Source organism: Passer montanus, unplaced genomic scaffold (genome assembly GCF_014805655.1).
Source record: "Passer montanus isolate IOZ18808 unplaced genomic scaffold, ASM1480565v1 scaffold10, whole genome shotgun sequence".
Classification (NCBI taxonomy): domain Eukaryota; kingdom Metazoa; phylum Chordata; class Aves; order Passeriformes; family Passeridae; genus Passer; species Passer montanus.
Genome location: NW_024356505.1, coordinates 19,144,174 through 19,164,668, shown reverse-complemented (window position 1 = coordinate 19,164,668; position 20,495 = coordinate 19,144,174). Strand labels below are relative to the sequence as shown.

The following is a 20,495-nucleotide window of genomic DNA, read 5'->3' as shown; positions in this document are numbered from 1 at the left end:
GATCTATTCTTTTATGAGCAAAAAGGGATATTAGGCCAATAAATCCTTTATTCATTGACAAGATAACAGACCTGTTAACATAAAAGCTATTTTATTTTACATATGAAAAGTAAGTCTTTTAACAAGTTTAATAAGAAAGCATTTATCTTCTTTTTTTCTATTGTTTTAGTGATTCAAAAGCTGAGAAATCCAGAATTAATTTGAGAATGAGTTAGTTAATAAATTAATTATCCTGCATATTATTTTACTATGAAATGTAAATGCTGGTGAAAAATTGGCAAAGAGAATGAAATTCTATGGATAGCATGTTAATATGGAGGCAATAATTTAATCAAAGGAGATTGTTTGGTAGTGGTAGAGGTGGAGGAAGGGGGAGAAAAGGCCTTCCACACCCCAAATTTAAATGCTTTTTAAATGAAACTGGGTCCACCCTGGATAAAGCAATTTTATGCTATGTATGGGTGCATTTGGCACATTGTAGATGGTCACAACAGCATAGCACCACTGCCAATTCCCATTTCAATTCAAATATGATTTGGTGGCATAAATCCAAAACTGCTTGCTTAGTGCCTTTGTGCATCACCTTTATTATACAGACACTCTCAACACACTTGCAATGAGTTCCCATAACCTTCATATTTTTAAGCAGCCCAGGTGTTTTGGATCAGTATAGAAATTGTCCGTTTTTCTTGCTGTGCTTCTTGTCCATTTATCTTCTCATGGCAGAATTTCTCCTTGAGCAACTCCCGATCTTGACTGTGATGTATGGCCTTGAAAAATTTATTTGAGAGTGATGTTTTCCCCTCTTTGCTCTAAATGTTGAACAGTCATTTCAGTCAGTTGAGACACTTGGATGGCAGTGACAGCTTAGACACTGCATGGCTCATCACTGAGAGGAAGAAACTGCAACATATTTTAGGAAAAGCAAATGCAGCTTTGAAGATAAGTTAACTTTCTTCACCAGGACAGATTGTTTGAGTGAAAAAATCGTTGAACATATTTGTGCTTCTATTTTATAATTTTATAATGTCCTACCACAGCGCAGTAAACTGTGCAGCTTACCTAACATGGCAAGCAGCTTATGATTTCATGAGTTTTCCTTACTGCCCTCAATTTTTATGTACTTTATTCAAATATAACCTTTCCAGTGAAAACATTCACCAGATCCTGCTTGTATCAGGAAGATGATTTTGTCAGCACTTGACAGAATGATGTATAAAACTCTCTCTAGTGAGAGTGTCATAGGTAAGGTTGTTTTACGTGACACAGTCTTCTAGATCTCATCTTCTAAAACTGTGGTTTCTGACAGAATGATGTAGTATACAAATGTGCTTGAAAACACTTCTTCCTATCACTAAAAAAAATTGAATATCTGAAGGAGAAACATTTCACTACTAATAGGATCAAATCCTCACTATTCCTATTCACTCTGATTTCAATATCATTTTGTCTTGATTCTACTTCTAGAAACCTGAAAATGTTATTTTTCATCCCTAAGGGTAAATTGGTCAGGCATTGGAGCATTCAGTGAATATGGGAATTTGTAATTTTGAAAATGAAAGGTGTAGTCGCTCTCTAGTGTTTGAATTCCATAGGTAACATGACCTTGATTAAGAACTCTAGGATGCTGGAAGCACCCTTGAGACAGGACTAAAGCTGTATAAACATATCCATATAATGTTTAGTTATGGTAAAATACCATCACATAGGCAATGTGTATATTACTGGATTTGGGATGCAATGTTCAGGAACATAATTTAGCCATATACCAACTCTGTCTGACAGCAAAACTCAAGTGCTCATCACCAGGATGTGGGAGAGGAATCACAGAAGATGCAAATAGGTGCCTGTTGTGGATAACTGCTGGCAGTCCTGTGGTACATCACAGTGTGCATCACAAGGTGACTCAAGACACAAACTCAGGGCTCCTGTGGAAAGGCAGCTCATCCCTACTGTCATAGGACAAATCCCACCCTGGAGTGTTTCTTAAGCAAAAATGGTTCTGAATGCTCAGCTGTGAAATAAAGCCAGTCAGAAAAGCATGAGAACAGAGCAGGAAATTTGCATCATGAATCTTGAAGAAACCAGAAAAGTACTATTGCTCTATGCAATTATAAATATAATAGCTCCTTTTTGGAAAGGAAGGGGAAAAAAATCATGTATCTGTTATTTTTATATTACCCTATTGCTACATTATGTTATATTCAGACCATGTACAGCTTCAGTGGAATTACTATATAATAGGCAGTGATAAATGACTCAAATAATCTGTTTTCCCCTTGTGAGTAGAAATAGTCCCCATAACCATTTCCCTCTCTTGACTGTACTAGAAGCCCTGGACAAGCAATAGTTCCCTTCCCCGGAGTACATATACGATAGCAGCCCTGATCTCAGGTGGCACATTTTGTGGCCTAAGTCCTGAACCTAAAGTGCAAAAAAAAGTCACTGCCCACCACCCCTCCCTTTGCTCAGGAAGTACAGCATTATCTTGAGCTCTCTTCACAGGTTCACTATTCATGCATCATCTTCCTGTTTATCTCCCAAAAAAAATAGCTTAATTTAAATTGACTGGTTTTTTTGTTGTTTTTTGACTGCTTCTCTGTTGATGTACTAAAGTGTTGAGCCAAAATCAAGAAGCAGATCCTTACTACCTCAGAAACCCCAGCACCAAACAACAACAGATCCTTCTATATAGACCATTGCTCTAGTGACAGGGTGAAAATAGGACATTCTTCACTCAGCAGTCACCATGTCGACGGGGACATGTGGGACAATGGTTGCAGGTGAACAGCAAGAAAAAAGGGATTTAAAGCCATGTTTCCCAAAACAGCTCCACCCTGTCACGGTGCTGCTCATCACCCTCTCCAGCAGAGAAGAATGTAGATTGAACTATATCTCTGGATGTCATCCAGTCCACCCCTTCTCAATTCTAGGATAAATTCAAATTCTGTCATGGACAGCGAGCCTGATCTTCCGTTCTTAGTCATGGGTAGACAGAGAGCAAATACTCTTATGTTTCTCAATCAGTTATTTGTGTGTCACTAGATGGAAGGGGATCATTTTCTACAGCAAAGATTCCACCCAGCAGCCTGACTGGGACACTAGTTTCTGATTATGGAATCAGTGTAAGTTGAAGCATCTCTCAAAACTTTCTCCAAGTCCCAAACTCTTCAGTCTAGTGCAAGTGCTGATCCTCAGGACTGGTCACACAACTGAAGAAGGGGTTTCATTTATAGGTGATTTTTGACATTTTGGTGACCCCTTATCAGCATCTTCCTTTCTCAAGAAACCAACAAAACTTTAAGAGTTTTAGGACACACAAGACACTCTCTGTACACCAGGCTGCATGTGGCTGCTTTGTGAAAGCCTTCACACTTTGGTTCTGTTTGCCACCTTCTGTTCCTCAGGCACAGAACTCACATCCTTTTCCACAGGTCTTGGGAGCATGTGGGAGCTATGGCATTTGTGAAGACCCTTGGAGCACAAAAGACAGAACTGCTTGTAGTATCAGAGCCCCTGTTCATGATGCACAGCTACAGAAAAAAATCACAGACTCATCTCCATTGAAGAGAAAGCACCAGATAAATCTATGCATGTTTTGACATCAAGGAGATTAAAGTGGTGTTTATGCATGCAGTCTGCTAATCTCTGCTTTGCTTCTGTGGAAAGTCACACCTAAATAACGGGTAAAAATATAGTCTAAAAAGGTACAAAAGAGATAAAGTGCCTCTAATGTAGAATTAATAATGATGGTGAAATTATCTAGCCCTCGGCAAATGAGTTTTTTGATGTTTTTAACAGAAAAAGCTTTTTGTCACCTGTTGTTTGTTTTCCATGTTGTACGCTTGACCATGTATGTAGACTTTGGCTGTATGTTAATAAAGGAATTGTAGATAATTGTAGATAAAAGAATTGTAATCGAACCAATCTGCCAGAGACAAACCTTCACTTTCAAAAGTTAGTAGGAAAATACAGAGTTTGATTCAGAAAGCAAATGCTGTCATCTTCCATTTTTCTTAAGGCAAATATCAAGGGAAAAGTATAAAAAGTGTAGAAAACTACTAATGTTTAATGGAATACTTGAGAACATATGAAAAACAGAATACATAATTTGTCCTGAGGTAATAGACCTCAGATCTTTGGGTAATATTTTTAACTTTGATGTGTCCAAACATATTTAACATGTTTCTCGTTATTTGCTGCACAAAACTTGGGATGAGCTACTCAAGAAAGATGTGAACATTTTATAAGCACAAGCTGTCTACATTCTAAGATGGGGAGGAAAATGTCCACCACTCCAGCTTTCACTTGGAGCATGTTTATTCAACATCTTGCCTTAGAGAAGGTATCTTTATTCTGGCATAAATCTTATATCATTCTAATACTGTCAGAAAAGTATTTTCCCTGCTGCAATGAAGGTACCCCAGTGTATCCATTAGCTCTGCTAAGCATGGTATCACCTTTCTGTCTATTTTCATTAACCAGAGCTTTATGTGAAGGTCGATGCTGATGCCTTCATCCTTCTTTTCCAAGGCTAAGAATGAATCACTGAGCAATACACATTGCCTCTCACGCACTGTGCAGTGAGTGTACACCAGTTCTGGTAGATCCATATGTAATCCACTTCCCAAATTAGTTAAAATGAGCAGCATCTTTCCTGTCGTTTTGAAAGACCAGTTCCCTTGAGCTCTTTGGAGGAGTGGTTTACATCTCTGCTTTCAAGGAAGAACAAGCAGCTGATGAGATTATTAACTTGAAGATAGGCAGGACAGGAGTGTTCCACACTTTCTACTGACTACCCCCAGGTGGTCTGACTGTGCATTGGCTGTTTGCACTCTGTTTTCAAGCATTTGCTTGTGCCTGGTGTTGGTCAGGAGAAATAGGAACCTGAATTTCATTCCTTGAAGTACTCTAGTAAACAACTAAAACTTAAACACTGGAATTTTTATGTTTTTATGTATCTAAATCCTCTTTAATAATAATAATTATAATAATTATAATTAGTTGCATATGAAAATACAGGAAGACTTCCACAATTTGAAACACATGCAAGGCATGTGACATGTTTATACTATCTGGACAAACACTGTGCCAACTGAAGCACATTTTACTAAATAGCCATTCCTCCTTCACAAGCATGGCCACAGACAGACAGTGTTGCCTGTGCACAGCACAGCCAGTGCCCCCAGCTCTGTGTGCAGCTGTGGGTACAGAGAGCCAAGTGAACTTGCAAGTTGGCATGTGGGAGCCAGCACAGTTGCAACTTTGTTCATAATTTCTGTCTGAATTAATTATTATGGATGTGATGGGTAAATCAACTGTCTAGGAAACTGTTCAGGGTACACTTTTATAATCAATACAAGCTACCAAAACTATTTGTGTACACAGAGTACAATGCATCTGTGAAAGCAATGGCATGGAGGCAGAGCATGGGTCTTAATGGCCACTGAGAAAAGTCCTCATGCATTTCTTGATTAATTAAAATATGACAGTTTTGCTTTAAATGGAGAATGGTATGAACCTAGATTAGAACCGTCTCTTATTGCTGCAAGTGAGCAGAAAAACAAGGAATTCAGCAGAGTGCAGGAATTCAACCCTTTTTTGAGTAGGGCTGGGTGGAATGCAGGCTTTATATTTGGGAATGACACAGTCTGCTGCATCACTCCCTGAAGGGATGAAAGGATTTTTTTTCTAGCCAAGTAATGACCCAGTGATGTTTTCTTGTAGGCATTCCTAGAAGACTTGATTTTCTCACCTTCTTAATTTGACCACTTATATTCAAACTTACAAAGAATTAATTTCTTAAGACTGTCTGAATAGTTAATTGGACAGCAATTAGCAAGTATCAGGCAGACCACTGTCTCATTTCAGATGACTACAAGGTTCGTAAAAGTGAGGACTCTCCCAAAGGCATGGGTGCTTCCAGAGCAAAATCAGTGGTGGGTGAGATGTGAATGAATGAAAAGGGGGGTGAGGAAGAGGGTTCTCACAGAGCTCTGACTTTAAGGGCACCACAGAGCACAGCAGGCAGGGCCAAAACACTCAACAGGGAGTTCTCTTTCCTTAGACCAACCCAAGGTTTTGTAATGCTCATGCTCTTTCCTCTACCCTTCACAAAGAGCCCTCAAGTCTTTCATCATGCACATCAAAAGGAATACTGGAAGAAACATATGCAAATTATCTAAGCATGAATCCCACCATATTAAGGACTTTACATCAAGCAGTGGGGACTGTGGGGTGAGAGAAAGCTTCTTTAGTTTCTTTGGGCACGGAGGTGGTCCCCCAAGACTTGCTGTGAGGAGATGTCCCTCCCTCTTCCCTGCCAACAATGGTGGGGCTCAGCCTGTGTTAAAGCATTTGCGTCAGACGTGACAAGGGTTTAAAATTGCTCAGAGTCAGCGTGGGGTGAGTGGGAAAGGATGACAGCGACAAGCAGGTAAAATACGCTCACATGCAATCTGATGAAAAAGTCTTGAGTTTCCATTGCATCCACCAGCAATTCTGTCACCTTCCTCCTCAGGACACACATTTGAATTCCAGTATGAATAGCCCTTCTTTGGTTAGGCAGCTACTTCTGTTGAACTTCTCTGTAATAAATAATTCCTATAAATTCATTTCACACTTTTTGTTATCTTTCCAGCTGAAGGATTTGTCAGGAAGTAACCTACTTTAAAATGAACTTGTCACAGACATGACTTTAGAACTTGACAGTTTTTTAAAATAGGGGTATATCATAAGATTCAATATTGGAAGACAAGACAGTCAGGACACAGAAAGATATTTTATTTCAAGTGATTATCAAAGCAGTAAAATTGTCTTGCTATTTTCTCATTTTCTCTATCTTTTTATTTTTCTATTTTATTTGGGCATCTGAACCCCTTACATCTTCCACTGATTCTACGCTCAAGCAATTTCTTTTTCTTTACTTCACTTTTGTCTCACCATACACAATGTTATATCAATTTTGTTACACAAAATTTCTGGGTGTTTGTTCCAAAAATGCCAATATACTTTTACAAGTAGTTGCACAGGGTTTCAAATACGTATTAGGAATTAGAATGAAGTCTCCTAAAAATTGTGAAGTAAACACAAAGTAGAAAATTATAAGTGAGATTTTGGGGACTTCAAAGACTTATGGAGATATTATGAATTTCTGTTGAGGATATGTGAGGGAGAAGAGAGATACACTGAGACGCAACAAGTCTTCAATAATGAAGATAGTGTTATGCATTTGTAAAAGTTGTTTTACTACTAAAAACCTGGTAGTTGTAGTAATATTAGAATTAATTTAAATTTTGCCAAAAGCGTGCCCTTTTATCCTGCTGATTTCTGAATCTGTTTTTCAAATGTACTGAGTTGCTGAGAAAACTATTAATATTCAATGAAGGTATAGTCATATAAATTATCCAGTTTCTAAAACAGCATAAAAAAGAGGATGATTCATCAGTGTTTGATCTCAAGTTAAGAAAGTGTTTCAATTAATCAGAACTCATAGCAGCCATGAGCAGCTATTCCTTTTTTGCCATTGCAATGAGCACTGAGATGCTGTGGGGAATTGGCAGAAAGAGCCAGTGTAAAACACACCTCATCATTCCTGCAGGAGAAGGTCTGGAAGTGAGGGTGGAAGGCAAGGCTACCCAGGCCTGTGCCCAGCCACTGAGGGCTGTTGTTGCACAGGGATCAAAAGAGAGTGGGTGGGACAGTGGTATGTCCATGGCTTTCCCAGATAACCAAGATGTGCTGTTGTGTATTCCCACAGCTCTTCCACGTCCTGGGCTCTTGCTCCAGCCATTGTCCACCACCACCACTGTGCACAGCTGGAGCCAGCCAGAGGTCAGTGCAACGAGGACAGGTTCTGGTGGCAGGATCAGATAGAAGATACTCAGGTGTTGAAAACAGGCCAAGGACCTGCCTTTGATGATCCATCCGCAAAATTTACTAAGGCTGAGGTCAGTCTCAGAGAAAAGATTGTCCTTCCTACAGAAAGGCTTTGCAGAAGATGTGCTGAGCCCAGATTATTAGCCAGGGTTTTGCTTTCACCTGTTGATGAAGTAAGTCTAAATCCTCCCTTACCCTCACAGGTCACTGTGAAGCAGTTTACAAATCAGCTTGGACAACTGAAGCAAAAAGCCTTACAGAGTGAGCTTCAGACTCAGAAGGTTTGGTTTGAAACAAATCAACTGATTTATAAATATATTTGTAAACCAGTAAGTACAAAACAAAAAAAACCCCAAAAAACAGGGTCTCTGCATCAGAACAAAGCAATGCCAGCAACATTTCTTCCAAGAGTGACAAACTTAATTAGCCTCAAGTTTCTGTCCCTTGGCTGCTTTGAGCCCTTTGCTCTGTGAGGAGAGTTCAAATTGCAGATTTTCCCTGGTCAAGCTCAGACCAGTGATGTTCACAGTCTGCCTCAGCTTTGGGAATATTTTGTACAGTATTTCATGGTTGTCCCTGGCCATTTTGTTGGTGATGGCAAATGTGAAAATAACCCCTGGTTTTATGGTTAAAAGCAGCAGACACTGTGAGAGGAATACTGTCCTGTATTTGCTATTGAAATGTGCTGTTCTAATGTCATTCCCTGTTAGCCTTTTTGAACAAATATTTAGCAAATATTGTATCTCCCAATTTTTCTTATGAAAACCATTTGGAGAGTTATGGCAAGGCATCTCCAGGTAGCAAGTCCGGTTCTTCTCACGGTTGTTTTGAAATGATGCACATCTAGAAATGTCTCTAGAGGCCCTTCTCCTTACCAACTCCCCCAGAGATCCTGCAGATGTAGAGATGGCTTTTTACAGCTTTCTTTCCCAGAGATCTCCAAACAGATGAAAGTAAGTGCTTTTTCCCCTCCAAGGACATGTTCTCTCTCGAGCCCAAGAAGCTTGACAGGACTGCAATTACTTCCCTTGCAGATGATTGACTCTAGAGATATTAGGTTGAGGGGATAACCTCTGCAACATTCATGTTGTAGGTTTACATTCAGCATTTTAATACCCTGACATTTATTTCCATTTGGTCCCACACCCTAGTTTTGTGTCTAACTTAGTGTGGACAAAAGTGAGCCTCAGATCAGGGTGAAAGAAACTCACTCTGGATAAGATGCGATAATAGTGGATGGGTGGGATGGAAAGCAGTGATGGGAGTGTAAAACATGACAGGAACAAGAAGAGTGAGGAAACCCATTAACTATTCAAAGTGAGAATTAAAGACCAACATTGCATGTTTAGCTCTTAGCAGACGATTCAGTAACTGTAAGATCAGCCTTGCTTCTGCCTGGGCTTGCCCAGGAAAGGGCATTCCTGTGGCATGGAAATCTCACTGCTACCCTCCTTGCCTGCCAGTGAGAACAATATAATTGAACGTAGAATGTTTTATTTCACAGACAGAAGAATAAGAACTCATTCTTTATAGATGCAGAGGGGGGAAAAGAGAGAGAGATAGAGAGATGCATAATTACCGCATATGCCTCATATGCATTTACATGTACGAGCATACGCTCTGAAAATGTAAGCCTTCATTAAAGGAAAAATTGAAGGTGACAAATTTGTAATGGAAGATTTAAAATACAAGCCAAAAGATTAATTCAATAGTCTGTTCACACTTAATTAGAAAATAGGATGCTATGGTGAGTTCTGCTATTTTTTCCAATGCCACTTGGATGCACTGCAAATAAATAATCTTACAGTGGCAAAATAAATCACTGTGTTACAAAGAGCCCTCATCTGCAATTGAAATCATTCTATTTACCCTGGAGACACATACCTATGAAAAATTTAGGAGGTCATCAATCATGATCTCTCTTCCAATGTTTATAAATTTGTATCTTTGGATAAGAAAATTTCCAGTCTTCTTGTAATGATCAAAATAAGAGCTGAGGTCTGGTGTATGTACAGAGAGGATCACTGTGCTCAGGTAGACTGCAATTCATCCCTAATTTTTGAAGTAACATAAAATAACTCTTCTAAAACTGTCTCTGTTACTTGAGTGTCTCTGGTGAAGTGATGAAAAAACATCTCAATATACACAAGAATTAGGCTCTAGGTTTAAATATACAATATGCAATTGTATAGCACAAGGCCACTGAAGAACAAAGACAGATGCATTCATTTCATGTCAAATGCTCTGAAATTGTGCATAGTCAAAAAATTCAAATCTGTACTCTGCACAAAATCGTACATGGGCATATGTAATTTGCTATGTTCCCATCACACATTAGCTGTTTGTTAATGGTATAAGAATCACTAGATAACAGTATAGCAGCCAATGTAACATCATTCAATGATCAGACTTTTTACTGGAAACCAAAACATCATCATAAAATTCAAATAAACATTTCACAGGAGGTATCACATTAAGCCTACTGAAAAACCAATTCTCTGAGGTGTGTTTCACAGGCAATTGCTTCCCAAATAGTTTTCCATTAGTGTTGAGATTCAAGCCACAACAAGTGCCTTTAGTCCAGTTCCTAACACTTACTAAGGAAATTTCTGGATAAGGACTCTGAAGGCAGCTTTCTGTGTCAGTTCCACAAGAAATATTAACCCTTATTTGGGTCATTTGGATCTAATGATCTCTTGATTCATAACCAAAAATCTTTACACTGGTTGTTAGAAATCACAAGGTCTAACTCTAATAGAGAGTGGGGTCTGTGCCCTGAGAATGGGTAGAGAAGGAATGCTCACCAAAGACACCTTACCTGCCTTTGAGCTCACATATTTATTCACAAGGTTACTCGGATATAAAGTTGCAAATATCATGTGTGAGGAAGAGGCAGCTTTATATCTATGAGAACCTTGTGAATAAATATATGAAACAGGGTTTTGTTTGTGCAAAAAGGGCACTTTAGCATGCTCTAGTACATCACTATGATAAGGACTGGGCAGCACCAAGGCAGAAGCTTCAGCTTGCTTCCTTATTTGAGCCTTCTACATCCTTTTCACATGAAAAAAATTAGCTCAGAAAATCTTCCTAGGAATCAGCTTTGCTCATTAGCCATGAAATCTGCTCACTTGCTGAAAAGTTCATAGTGCAATGTCTGGCTATTGCAGGTCAAAGAAAGATTAAACAGCCAATTTATTTTAAAATTGAGAAAGTGAGCTTGATCTATCAATCAGTTTTTCGCTTCCACCCAAACTATTAGATAAGTACTTAGATAAAGTACTTGAATTCATTAAAGTCTGAAGACTGGAAAGGACCCCTTTTTAATTTTTCTTCTCTTGCTCTCTCAAAATATAAAATCCCTGTAATTTCATAGGTCAAGTTATGGTTACATCCATTTTGGTAAAATGTTGAATTAGAGAATTAGAACAGATAGGATATTTCAGTTCAAATTTGTACTTTCCATGTGATAGAAAATGACTTCATAGAAAGGTGGGAGTTCTCAGGATTTCTGAGCGACATGAGCTTCAGGAACATTTGCAGGATTGGCAAGCCTGGTTTGATGTATCTGACCAGTGCTCTGTTGTCACTATAGTAAACAGAAACAAGATAATAAACAAAACGACAAGAGAACAACTTTCTTCAAGAGACTACAAAGTTCACACATCAAAGGGAATGCTGCAAAGGTGCAGCATGAAAATCTGATGGTTTGGGTTTCAGAGTTGATAAACATTGTGGTTTCTGCCAAAAGGGAATGCTGCAAAGGTGCAGCATGAAAATCTGATGGTTTCTTTGTGGTTTCTGCCTGCTTGTTGATAGTCAGAATGAGGAGCATTCTCTCCACCCACGCTCGAGCTCTCAACAGAGGTGCCCAGTGCAGGTGCTTGGGCTGCATGAAGTCCCTTCTCCAAATCCCTCTTTCTCGAGCACACTCTCAAGCAGCCCATGCCGACAAGAGTGACCCTTAGCTCACTGGGACACAAACTTTCTTATTCAAGTGCAATCTTATAGACAAATCTGTCACAGGGGAAGGACGCCAGGGATGTGCTGCTGCAGGGACTGGCTCGGTACTCTCTCGGTGCAGGCGTTCGCCTCTTACAGCAGCCAGCCCAGCGGTGCCCCTGAGCCGCACACACCCCAGACCCGCCGGGTCCTCCTCCGCTTCGCGCATCCCTCGCTTTTGGTGCCGGTTGGGGCTGCCCCAGCAGCGGCACGGGGAGACAGACCCGGGGGAAGAAGTGGTCCGGACACGGGAGGCTGCTCCCCTGCCTGGCCGCCGGGGCTCCCTTTCCGCTGGCCCCTGCCCGCAGCGGAGAGCAGCCCTCCGCGCCCTGGGGGAGCGGGGCGGGGTGGCAGGGGCGAAAAGCGGTGCCTGCACCCCTACATCCGCACCCGCATTCCTCACACCCATCCACGCCCTCACCCCGGGTCCGGGGCCGGGCCGCGCCTTGGCCCCGGGGCGCGGGGCTGCGGCGGGGGCAGCGCGGGGAGCCCGCACCGCCCGCCCGGGCAGAGCCACCGGCGCCGCCGGAGCGGGGGGCGGGGGCTGCTCGCCGGGGCGGGGGCTGTCACGGGGCTGGGACGATAAAACGGGGGGTAATTGCATTTAGGCAAATGAGGCAGTCTCGGCCCTCCCCGTCTGCAGGCATATAAAGCGGGGAGCGCTGCCGCGGCCGGCCCATGCGCTCGGAGAGCAGCGCTCGCCCTGCGGCTGCGGACGGTGCGTGCGCTGCGGGAGCCCGGCCGCGCCTGTGTGCGAGCGGTCCGCTTGTCCTGCGGCTCCGAGGGGGTGTGCGTGCTCCTTTGTCCCGGTCTGTGCGTATGTGCCTCGCTGGGGGGTGCCTATTCGTGCTTGTGTGCCCGCACGTGTTTGCCTAGACGTGCCAGCATGTTTTTGTGCCTGTCCTTACGTGTCTGGGTGTGCAAAGGGATGAGTGTGCACCTCTGGACACATGTGTCTCTGTGTTTGTGTGTGTGGACAGCTACGTGCCTACGCGGGTGGGAGCATTTAAGGTGTGTAGCTCTTTGTATGAGTTCGTGAGTGGATGCATGTGTACCTGGATGTGTGTCTGAGGGGGATGTGTCTGTCTGCCTGTGTGTATTGGGGAATGTGTGAATCCTAGATGTGCATGGACGTGTGAGGGTGTGTTGAAGTCTTCTCCGGTACGTGCGTGTGAGGGGGCACCGCTGGCTGTGTGTGTCTGTGTGTCTGTCTGTGTGCTGCGTGCCGCTGCGTTGGCTGTGGGGTGTGTGTCTCCCCGGAGGGGTGTGCAGCAGTCGGGGCGGGGTGCCGGTGTACCTGGGCGCGGTGGGGCTGTACGTGTGTCCGCAGGCTGTGTGTCCGCAGGCTGTGTGTCCGCAGGCTGTGTCAGTGTGTGCAGAGCTGAGCGCTCCCACCCGCGGCTGCCGCGGCTCCAACCTGTGCCCCCGCAGGACGTCGAGGCGGCGATGAGGCTCCCGCTGGCTTTCGCCGTGCTCCTCCTGGCCTCGTCGCAGGCGCTGGGCGAGGAGATGGGAGCCAGCGACGACCTCAGCTACTGGTCCGACTGGTCCGACGGTGACCAGGCGAAGGTGAGCCCCGCGGGGTGCGGAGCCAGGGGCCCTGCCCCGGCCGGGGCCCGCTCTGAGCTGTGCCCGCTGTCGCCCCGCAGGAGGAGCTGCCGCTGCCCCTGGAGCACTTCCTGCAGAGGATGGCCCGGAGACCCCGGCCCCAGCAGTTCTTCGGCCTCATGGGCAAGCGGGATGCCGGTGAGCGGGGCGGGGGGCTGCTCACCTCTTCTCCCAGGGCCTGACCAAACCTTACACGCTTATCGCTCGGGATTCATGTGTTACATCTGTTTCTTGGGGTGCCATGCGGGTGCTTTGGGTTTAGGCTTTTTTGCTTTGTTGTTTCTTTCAAGTTTTATATGAGATAAACTCACTGATTGGAAAAGAGAGGGCTTTAAAGTCTTAAGCGTGTACCTGTTAGAACACGTCAATCTCAGTGAGGGATAGCATGGTAATTCATAGGTCAGCATACATGCCACTGAATCACCAAAGTGTGGAAACTGGTCGAGTACACAGTTATTGTCATGCTTTCTACACATTTTCTCAACCAAAAACTGATCTAAGAAATTGGAGCTAAACTAATCTAAATTGTGTGAGTTAAGTTGAAACAAGTTTTTGGTCTCTTCAAAGAGAAATGCAGTTGTAAACCATCACCCTAATTTCCTTAAGTGAAATATGTGTAGGTTAGTTTTTGTATTTGATGTTTCAGAGCATTGCAGTAGCATCATATGTGTATGCGTGTATGCAATCCTTTTTTAACAACTTTTTTGTCTTTTTTCTCTTTCCTTTCCTCTTCCAATCAGGATATGGCCAGATCTCTCACAAAAGTAAGTTTTAAAAATACAAATATTTTAAGTAATCATTAGAAGATAATCAAATAGAGAATAGTGTATTTGACAGGATTATTTAGAAGGCAACTGGTTTCAGCTAGGGACTGGCAGCACCACTGGTGGAGAAATGATCTATTAAAGAATTGAAACCTCCCCTTCAGTGCCACTGTGAGCCTGTATCTCATCTGAGCTGCTGCAAGCTTTGAGATTTCAATCCATATTAATGTGCGGATGTTGCAGCTCTCTCTTATTTCCCAAGGGGGGATTTTGTAAGCCTTTCTCATTGGCAAGGCAGGCTTACTGCCAGACTCTGAGAGAAGCAATTAAGATGGCAAAATCTGGAAAATTAGAATAATGAATTCCCAAGTCCCCAAGAATGCTTTCATGGGAGCCCCCATGTCCTCACACGTGAGATACTGTATTTGTGCTCTCAGCACTGGCTGACAATCAGACTCCTGCTCACGGGAGGGGCTGCTTGATGATGTGCTGCCATATGAAGAGCCGTGTCTTGCCCCACTAGTAAGTGTGCCTTGCTCTGCTTCTGTGTAACACCAAGCAGGAGATGCTATCAGCACTGGGGTGTTACCTTGCTCTGCACAGTGGTAGTTCTATTTTCTCAAATTATCTCATGATGTTTAAAGAGAAACTGGAAGATTCACAGATATTATATTCTGTGACAGGCCAGCAACTGTTCCAGTATTCTGTTAACCACAAGATGCTTTCTCTGAGGTTATGTTTTGGAAGACCAAATAAGGAGTTTGATACAAAGCTCATACCAAATTACCATCTGACTAAAGTAAAAAAAAATATAGTTTTCTGAAACTGCTTCAGCTTGAATTAATACATGAGGTCTGAGTAGCTTGCTTTGTGTATGAATTCACCAAGCAAAATTCTTTCCAAAGAGAAACTTTTACGTTTGACTCAAAAGCCAGTTTAGATAAAGAAGAACAGTTAATTTTCCTTCCTTGTCTGAAACTACAGCTACTAGTATAACCTGATAAGTACTGTGGGCCTAAACCTGGAGTAATTTATCCTCTATGCTTCCAGTGTCTTGAGAATTACTAAGGGGACAGGTAGGTAATACCTGAACTTATACATATTCCAAAAATAGAGCCGGACTGTCTAGCTCAGACGTGTCCAGACAGAGAGTGCCATTGCCTTCCTCTCCAGTAAGGGCTCCACCTGACCTGTGAGGGAGGATTTCCTTCCACGTTACAGAAATAAAACAACAGGTAGAAGAGATGCACCACACAGATGCAGGCTATACCAAGACACTGCCTTCTTGTGAATTTGCTCATCACAGTAGGAATTGTACTGGGAGAGAAATAAGATTTGTACTGTCAGTGCCGTTGGTTTTCCATTATACTTTAAAAAAACCCCAAAACCAAAGGTCTATCTAAGCTAATGAGAAGATGTGCACTAACTGGCCTGTGCCTTGGTCTATCCTGTTTAGTCTGATTCGTCAGACTGCTGTTTGTTCTCTGTTGTCTGAGAGTGATGTAAACAACTGGTCTGTGATACAAACAGTTTCGGACCCTGTCTTCCTTGCAAGAACCTGTTATTTTAAAAGCCTGCCTAGTTAAATGTATTAAAACACCCCTAAATATATTTTTTCAGGGCATAAAACAGACTCCTTTGTTGGACTTATGGGCAAAAGATCTTTAAATTCTGGTATGTATTTGACTAAATCTGATACTTGGTGACATACAGCCTCTTCATTCCGTTGCCTCTTTGTTCTCTCCCAGCGGATGGAAGAAGCAGTTTCCATGTAGTGTAGATCCAGAGCTGCCTGAAAAAGAATCAGGATTTTCTTTGTTACCCAAGATATTTCAGAGTTCACTTCAGTGCTTGAAATGACCAGGCTAGTCTGAGCTGCAGGCCACTTGGGTAGAATTCCCCAGAGCACTTTCATGACTGTCCTGTCCTTGCATGTTCTGCTGGTCACCAAAGTGCTATTAAAACAAAACACCTAAATTTTAATGAAGTATCCAGAAAACTTTGGAGGCTGAAAATGCAGGGGTCACTTAACTTGTGGTCTAAATTCAGATCTCATCGGGTAAAAGGATATCTTCTCTGGAGACCTTTATTCCTAATACTTGGAGTAGAAGGTGAAAGAACAGAACTTTGCCATTAACACCACCTCATTCTGCAGATCAGGCTGTTTAACATTCACAGTCTCTTTCAGATTTTGACTTCACCTAAAGCATTTTAAACTCTGAATGGGTACTGTGAATACATTTTCCCACAGTGTCCATACAGGGCAGAATTCTCCTCTCCCCTCATGTGCAGAACCCCTGTGGGAAACTGGAGACTCTCCATAGCTCTACCTTCCTTCCCTGTGCTCTAGGGCTGCTCTGAGGAAATCCCTCACTGTGAACCATAAAGTATCAGTTGATTCTCCAGGATAAGAATTAAAAAAATAAAAACCCTAATATGTATTTCATGTCTCTGAAATAGTTCTCACTGTTTTGTTAAATGGATGATAAAAGTTAAATTACTAGCTGACACCTTTACATTATGTGGATACATGCTGTGATCTATATTCTGCAATTACGGTTGTCAGTAACTTTTATTTTCAATTAAACTCCCTTCAAGACTAGTAATATTGCTCTCTGCATTATTTTGCAAATTGCTATGTATCATGAATAATTTTGTACAATTTTCTGCAGTGGCAATAGCTATTAAATGCATAATACCTGTAAATATATCTGCTATCACAAAAATAAATAGCCTGTAAGTAATAAATTTGGTTTAGTTTCCACTGGGATTACATTTACATTAATATGAGAATGTGAAATATGGAAAATGTTTTAAAAAATGCAAATATGTTATTACCCTAATTTCTAAATTGCTGGTATAGTTAGGGTACTGTTGTGTGGTATTTCTGACAAAAGAGAATAATGATGTTTTACTCTGTTGGGCTATGTAACACCTGTCTGGCAGGTAAAACTAGAATTCACAGCTTTTCTGCCTCTGCAGGGAGGCTTGAGGGGGAAATGATAAGAAGTTTTTTCTGCTCCACCAGAGGAGAAGGTGGGTCCTAAGGACTGTGTAATCAAAGCAAGATCAGGAATAGTAAGTGTTAGGACTACCCTCACTTCTCCCTTTTGGAAGATATTTAACTGGGCAGGACCTTTACCCTGTGCTGTGGTTCTCTTCTGCAGAAAGCCCTGAGTTCCCTGGTAATGGGCAGGAATTCCTGCTGTCCCTCTGGGTGTGAGCACATTGCTGATTTACAGCCTCAGGTTCCAAAGCAGGGTAAGGGGATGCTGGTGTCTCCGTCCCTGGTTTGGGGACAGCCTTGCTCAAGAAGGGCTCTCTAGATTTTACTTTCATTTTAAATGAGCAAGAAGGAGAGATCTACCACTACTAAACATAAAAACTATTTTAGCCTGCAGCTTGTCAGCATGGTAGTCTGAGTATGTCCGAGGAGCTTGGCTCCTGCCACAGTGTACAGTAAAATTATTCCTGTGTGCAGGGCTTGTGGACAGGGAGAGTTTCAAAGAGCTGGCAAAGAGCTGACTGCACAGGAATGAAGGTGGATATGTCTGTGCAGAAACCTTCTACCACAAATTGGCCTGAAGGCTTAGATCCCAGCAGTTAGATGAATTACTGGGAGGTAGAGGGGCTCTGAGGTAATGGTGCTTCAAGCAGCTCAGGAGACAAGAGGTGGAAAACACTGCTCAGACAAGAGGTGGAAAACACTGCTCAGACCTTCAGCCTTCTGGAGGACAGTGTAGTCTGAGGGGTAAAGCGAAACCAAAGCAGCTCAGGGATGGGCCAGGAGCCCTGGTCCCTGTTCCAAACATGCCACTGGTGCCTGGTGGTGCCAGCTGGCTGCAGGTCTCTGACACTTCTTGTGCTTGCTGGTGTTCATGCAAGGATGTACCTTGTGCTTCAATCTGCTTTGTTTTTCGCAGGGTCCTCTGAAGGGAGCATAGCACAGAATTACGAACGGAGGCGTAAATGAGACGTTCCTGTGTGATATTTATTAAACTTCATTTGTTCTAATGGCCAATGCAGTGTAATATAAACTAACCACTGTATGAAATAATTATTTATTTAATAACTGAAGGGGTTTGGTTTTTTTGAGTTGTACATTCAATAAAAGCATTATTTTTCATATTGTGGCAGTGACACGTGTTGTGTAGGTGTGCTGTGGTTCTGAAAGGACCAGCAACCCTGGTGATGTCTCACAACAAAGCACATGTTTGAAATGACCTGTAGAGTCATGTTTACTAAACAAGCAAGTATTCTTTTGTTCATTGAAAGTGAGTCTATCAGCTTCACAGCTAGTGCAGAAGAGAACTGATGTTCAGTCTAGTGCCTCAATTTGTTTTCATGGTTTATTATGCACTGTAATTTCTGTATGAAAAAATATATTTGTATCATTGCAGCATGTTTTATGTTCCTGTGATTATGCATCAATATATTTTAAAAAGGGGAATGGGTAATGTTTGAATGGGAATCCAAGGTCTTCATTTCATAGTTTGAAATTTTATGATAGTAACATTTTAAATAAAAACTACTCTGGGGCTTTTGCAACATACTTCCTTTGGTGATAGTGGTGGAGTTATTTCCCATGTGGGTCTGGAATGAGAAATAGCAACAGTGGTCTGAGACTGGAAAGAAATATCAAATTATTTTCTTTTTGCAGGGAGGCTGTGAACCTCCTCATGTGTGTTTGGTGAAGGTTTGAGGGATTTGCTACTGGAGATAGGAGTTCCTGGGATTGCTCCAGGTCACACAAGGTGCAATGCCTTCTAAACCTGATGGAAATTAGGAAGCATATTTACTGAATGGAGAGAGCAGGATGTATCCCCCAGCTCCAATAATTTGCTGTGGAATTAATCCAATGTTGTAGATTTATTATTTGAAAGCCAAGCTCTTAATAAGTTCTATCCCTCGGATTCACAATAAAAGCACCTGTGGGTGTGAATCCATGCAATATAAAAAGAAAAAAAATGTGACTGTAATTATCTTTTTAATTAAAATATCTGATTGCAATACATCCAGGATAGCCTGAAATGCTACATCCATCTCAGCAGATGCCAAGGCATCTGGAGTTCTATCTTCTTTGCCCCTGCTATGAGCTATACTTCTCTGATGCTATGATGCAAACTTTCATTGCAGATGAATCACCAATAAAAACAGTCAGTGTATACAAACTAAATTTAAAACTAAGTAATACAAAGGGATTCACTGCTTGTTGTTTTCCATTTTGGAAATGAACTCGTACACATCCATTTTCAAGGTTACCTGAGGCATCGTCACAACTACCCCCATTAGGAGCAGGTGGGTGCTGGACCTCACTCCTTCTGGGTTAGAAGCAGCACCCAAGCCTGCCCATGCTTAAAACAGATCCCACTTTCAGCTGGGTAGAAGCCAGATCTAGCAAGGTGGGGGCTACATGGTGGGAAAGCTGAGGTGGCTCGTGGGAGGGACCACACTGATGTGAGACACAGTGGTTGTACTGGCACTCTGGCAGCTCTTTGTCTTCCCAGGGCTAATTTTCAGGCTGATAAACTTCTGTATGAACTCCCACAGAGCGCAGTGAGGAGGAGAAGCTGACTGCTGGGCTAGCAGCACAGCAAAAGGACTGTGGAAATCATGTTGAATAATGCTTGGTGAAGGGTAGAAAGAAAGAAAAACTTTAAAATGCTCTCACCCTTGCCTGGAGGACCCTGGTGCTCACAAGAGCTCACAGTCTGTGTGTGCTGAATTTTGAGACATAGAGAGGAAAGAAAAAGCCTCACCATTCACTCCCTGCAGCCTGCATGTCTCAAAAACCTCCCTGCAGAAGAAACCACTGCAAAGCCCACAAATATACACGGGCTTTAAGTGTTTGAAAGACAGCACACATACTAAATAACAGCATCCAGTAAACAGATAGGACTGAATTTTCTAGAAAAAAAACATGGAATGGATTGGGTTGGAGGGTTGGAAGGGTTCAGAGATCATCTAGTCCAACCCCCTGCCCTCTCACTAGACCAGTTTGCTCAGAGCTCCAACCAAACTGACACTAAGCACTTCCAGGAATGGGGTATCCACAATTTCTCTGGGCAACAAGTTGCAGAGTCTCACCACCCTCATTGTAATGAATTCCTTCCTTAAAACCAACCTAAGACTACCCTCTTTCAATTTAATATCTGATCATCTTCATGCCCATCCTCTGCAGCTGCTCCAACAGTTCCATGTTCTTCCTCTGCTGGGGAGCCTGGAGCTGGATGCAGCTGGATC

General features: G+C 42.4%; 1 protein-coding gene across 5 annotated transcripts; it reads left to right on the top strand.

Moving 5' to 3' along the window:
* Window positions 1-12,473: 12,473 nt before the first annotated feature.
* Window positions 12,474-18,804, top strand: TAC1 (tachykinin precursor 1). Of its 5 annotated transcripts, none has more exons than XM_039708783.1 (6): window positions 12,474-12,598; window positions 13,312-13,449; window positions 13,530-13,626; window positions 14,229-14,252; window positions 15,873-15,926; window positions 18,176-18,802. In XM_039708783.1, the coding sequence occupies exons 2-6, from the start codon at window positions 13,327-13,329 to the stop codon at window positions 18,223-18,225; spliced, it is 348 nt and encodes a 115-aa protein (XP_039564717.1). In that variant the 5' UTR covers window positions 12,474-12,598; window positions 13,312-13,326; the 3' UTR covers window positions 18,226-18,802. The 5 variants fall into 5 exon arrangements, with proteins under 5 accessions (XP_039564717.1, XP_039564736.1, XP_039564698.1 ...); XM_039708764.1 differs by having other exon boundaries at window positions 12,553-12,669; XM_039708792.1 differs by lacking the exon at window positions 12,474-12,598 and adding an exon at window positions 12,649-12,689.
* The last annotated feature ends 1,691 nt before the right edge of the window (window positions 18,805-20,495 follow it).

Coding starts and splice junctions, on each gene's coding strand:
- TAC1 (XM_039708764.1), top strand. CDS start 12,559: ATGCGCTCGGAGAGCAGCGCTCGCCCTGCGGCTGCGGACGGTGCGTGC. Junction 12,670..13,311: donor TCCTGCGGCTCCGAGGGGGT/GTGCGTGCTCCT, acceptor GTGCCCCCGCAG/GACGTCGAGGCGGCGATGAG. Junction 13,450..13,529: donor CCGACGGTGACCAGGCGAAG/GTGAGCCCCGCG, acceptor GTCGCCCCGCAG/GAGGAGCTGCCGCTGCCCCT.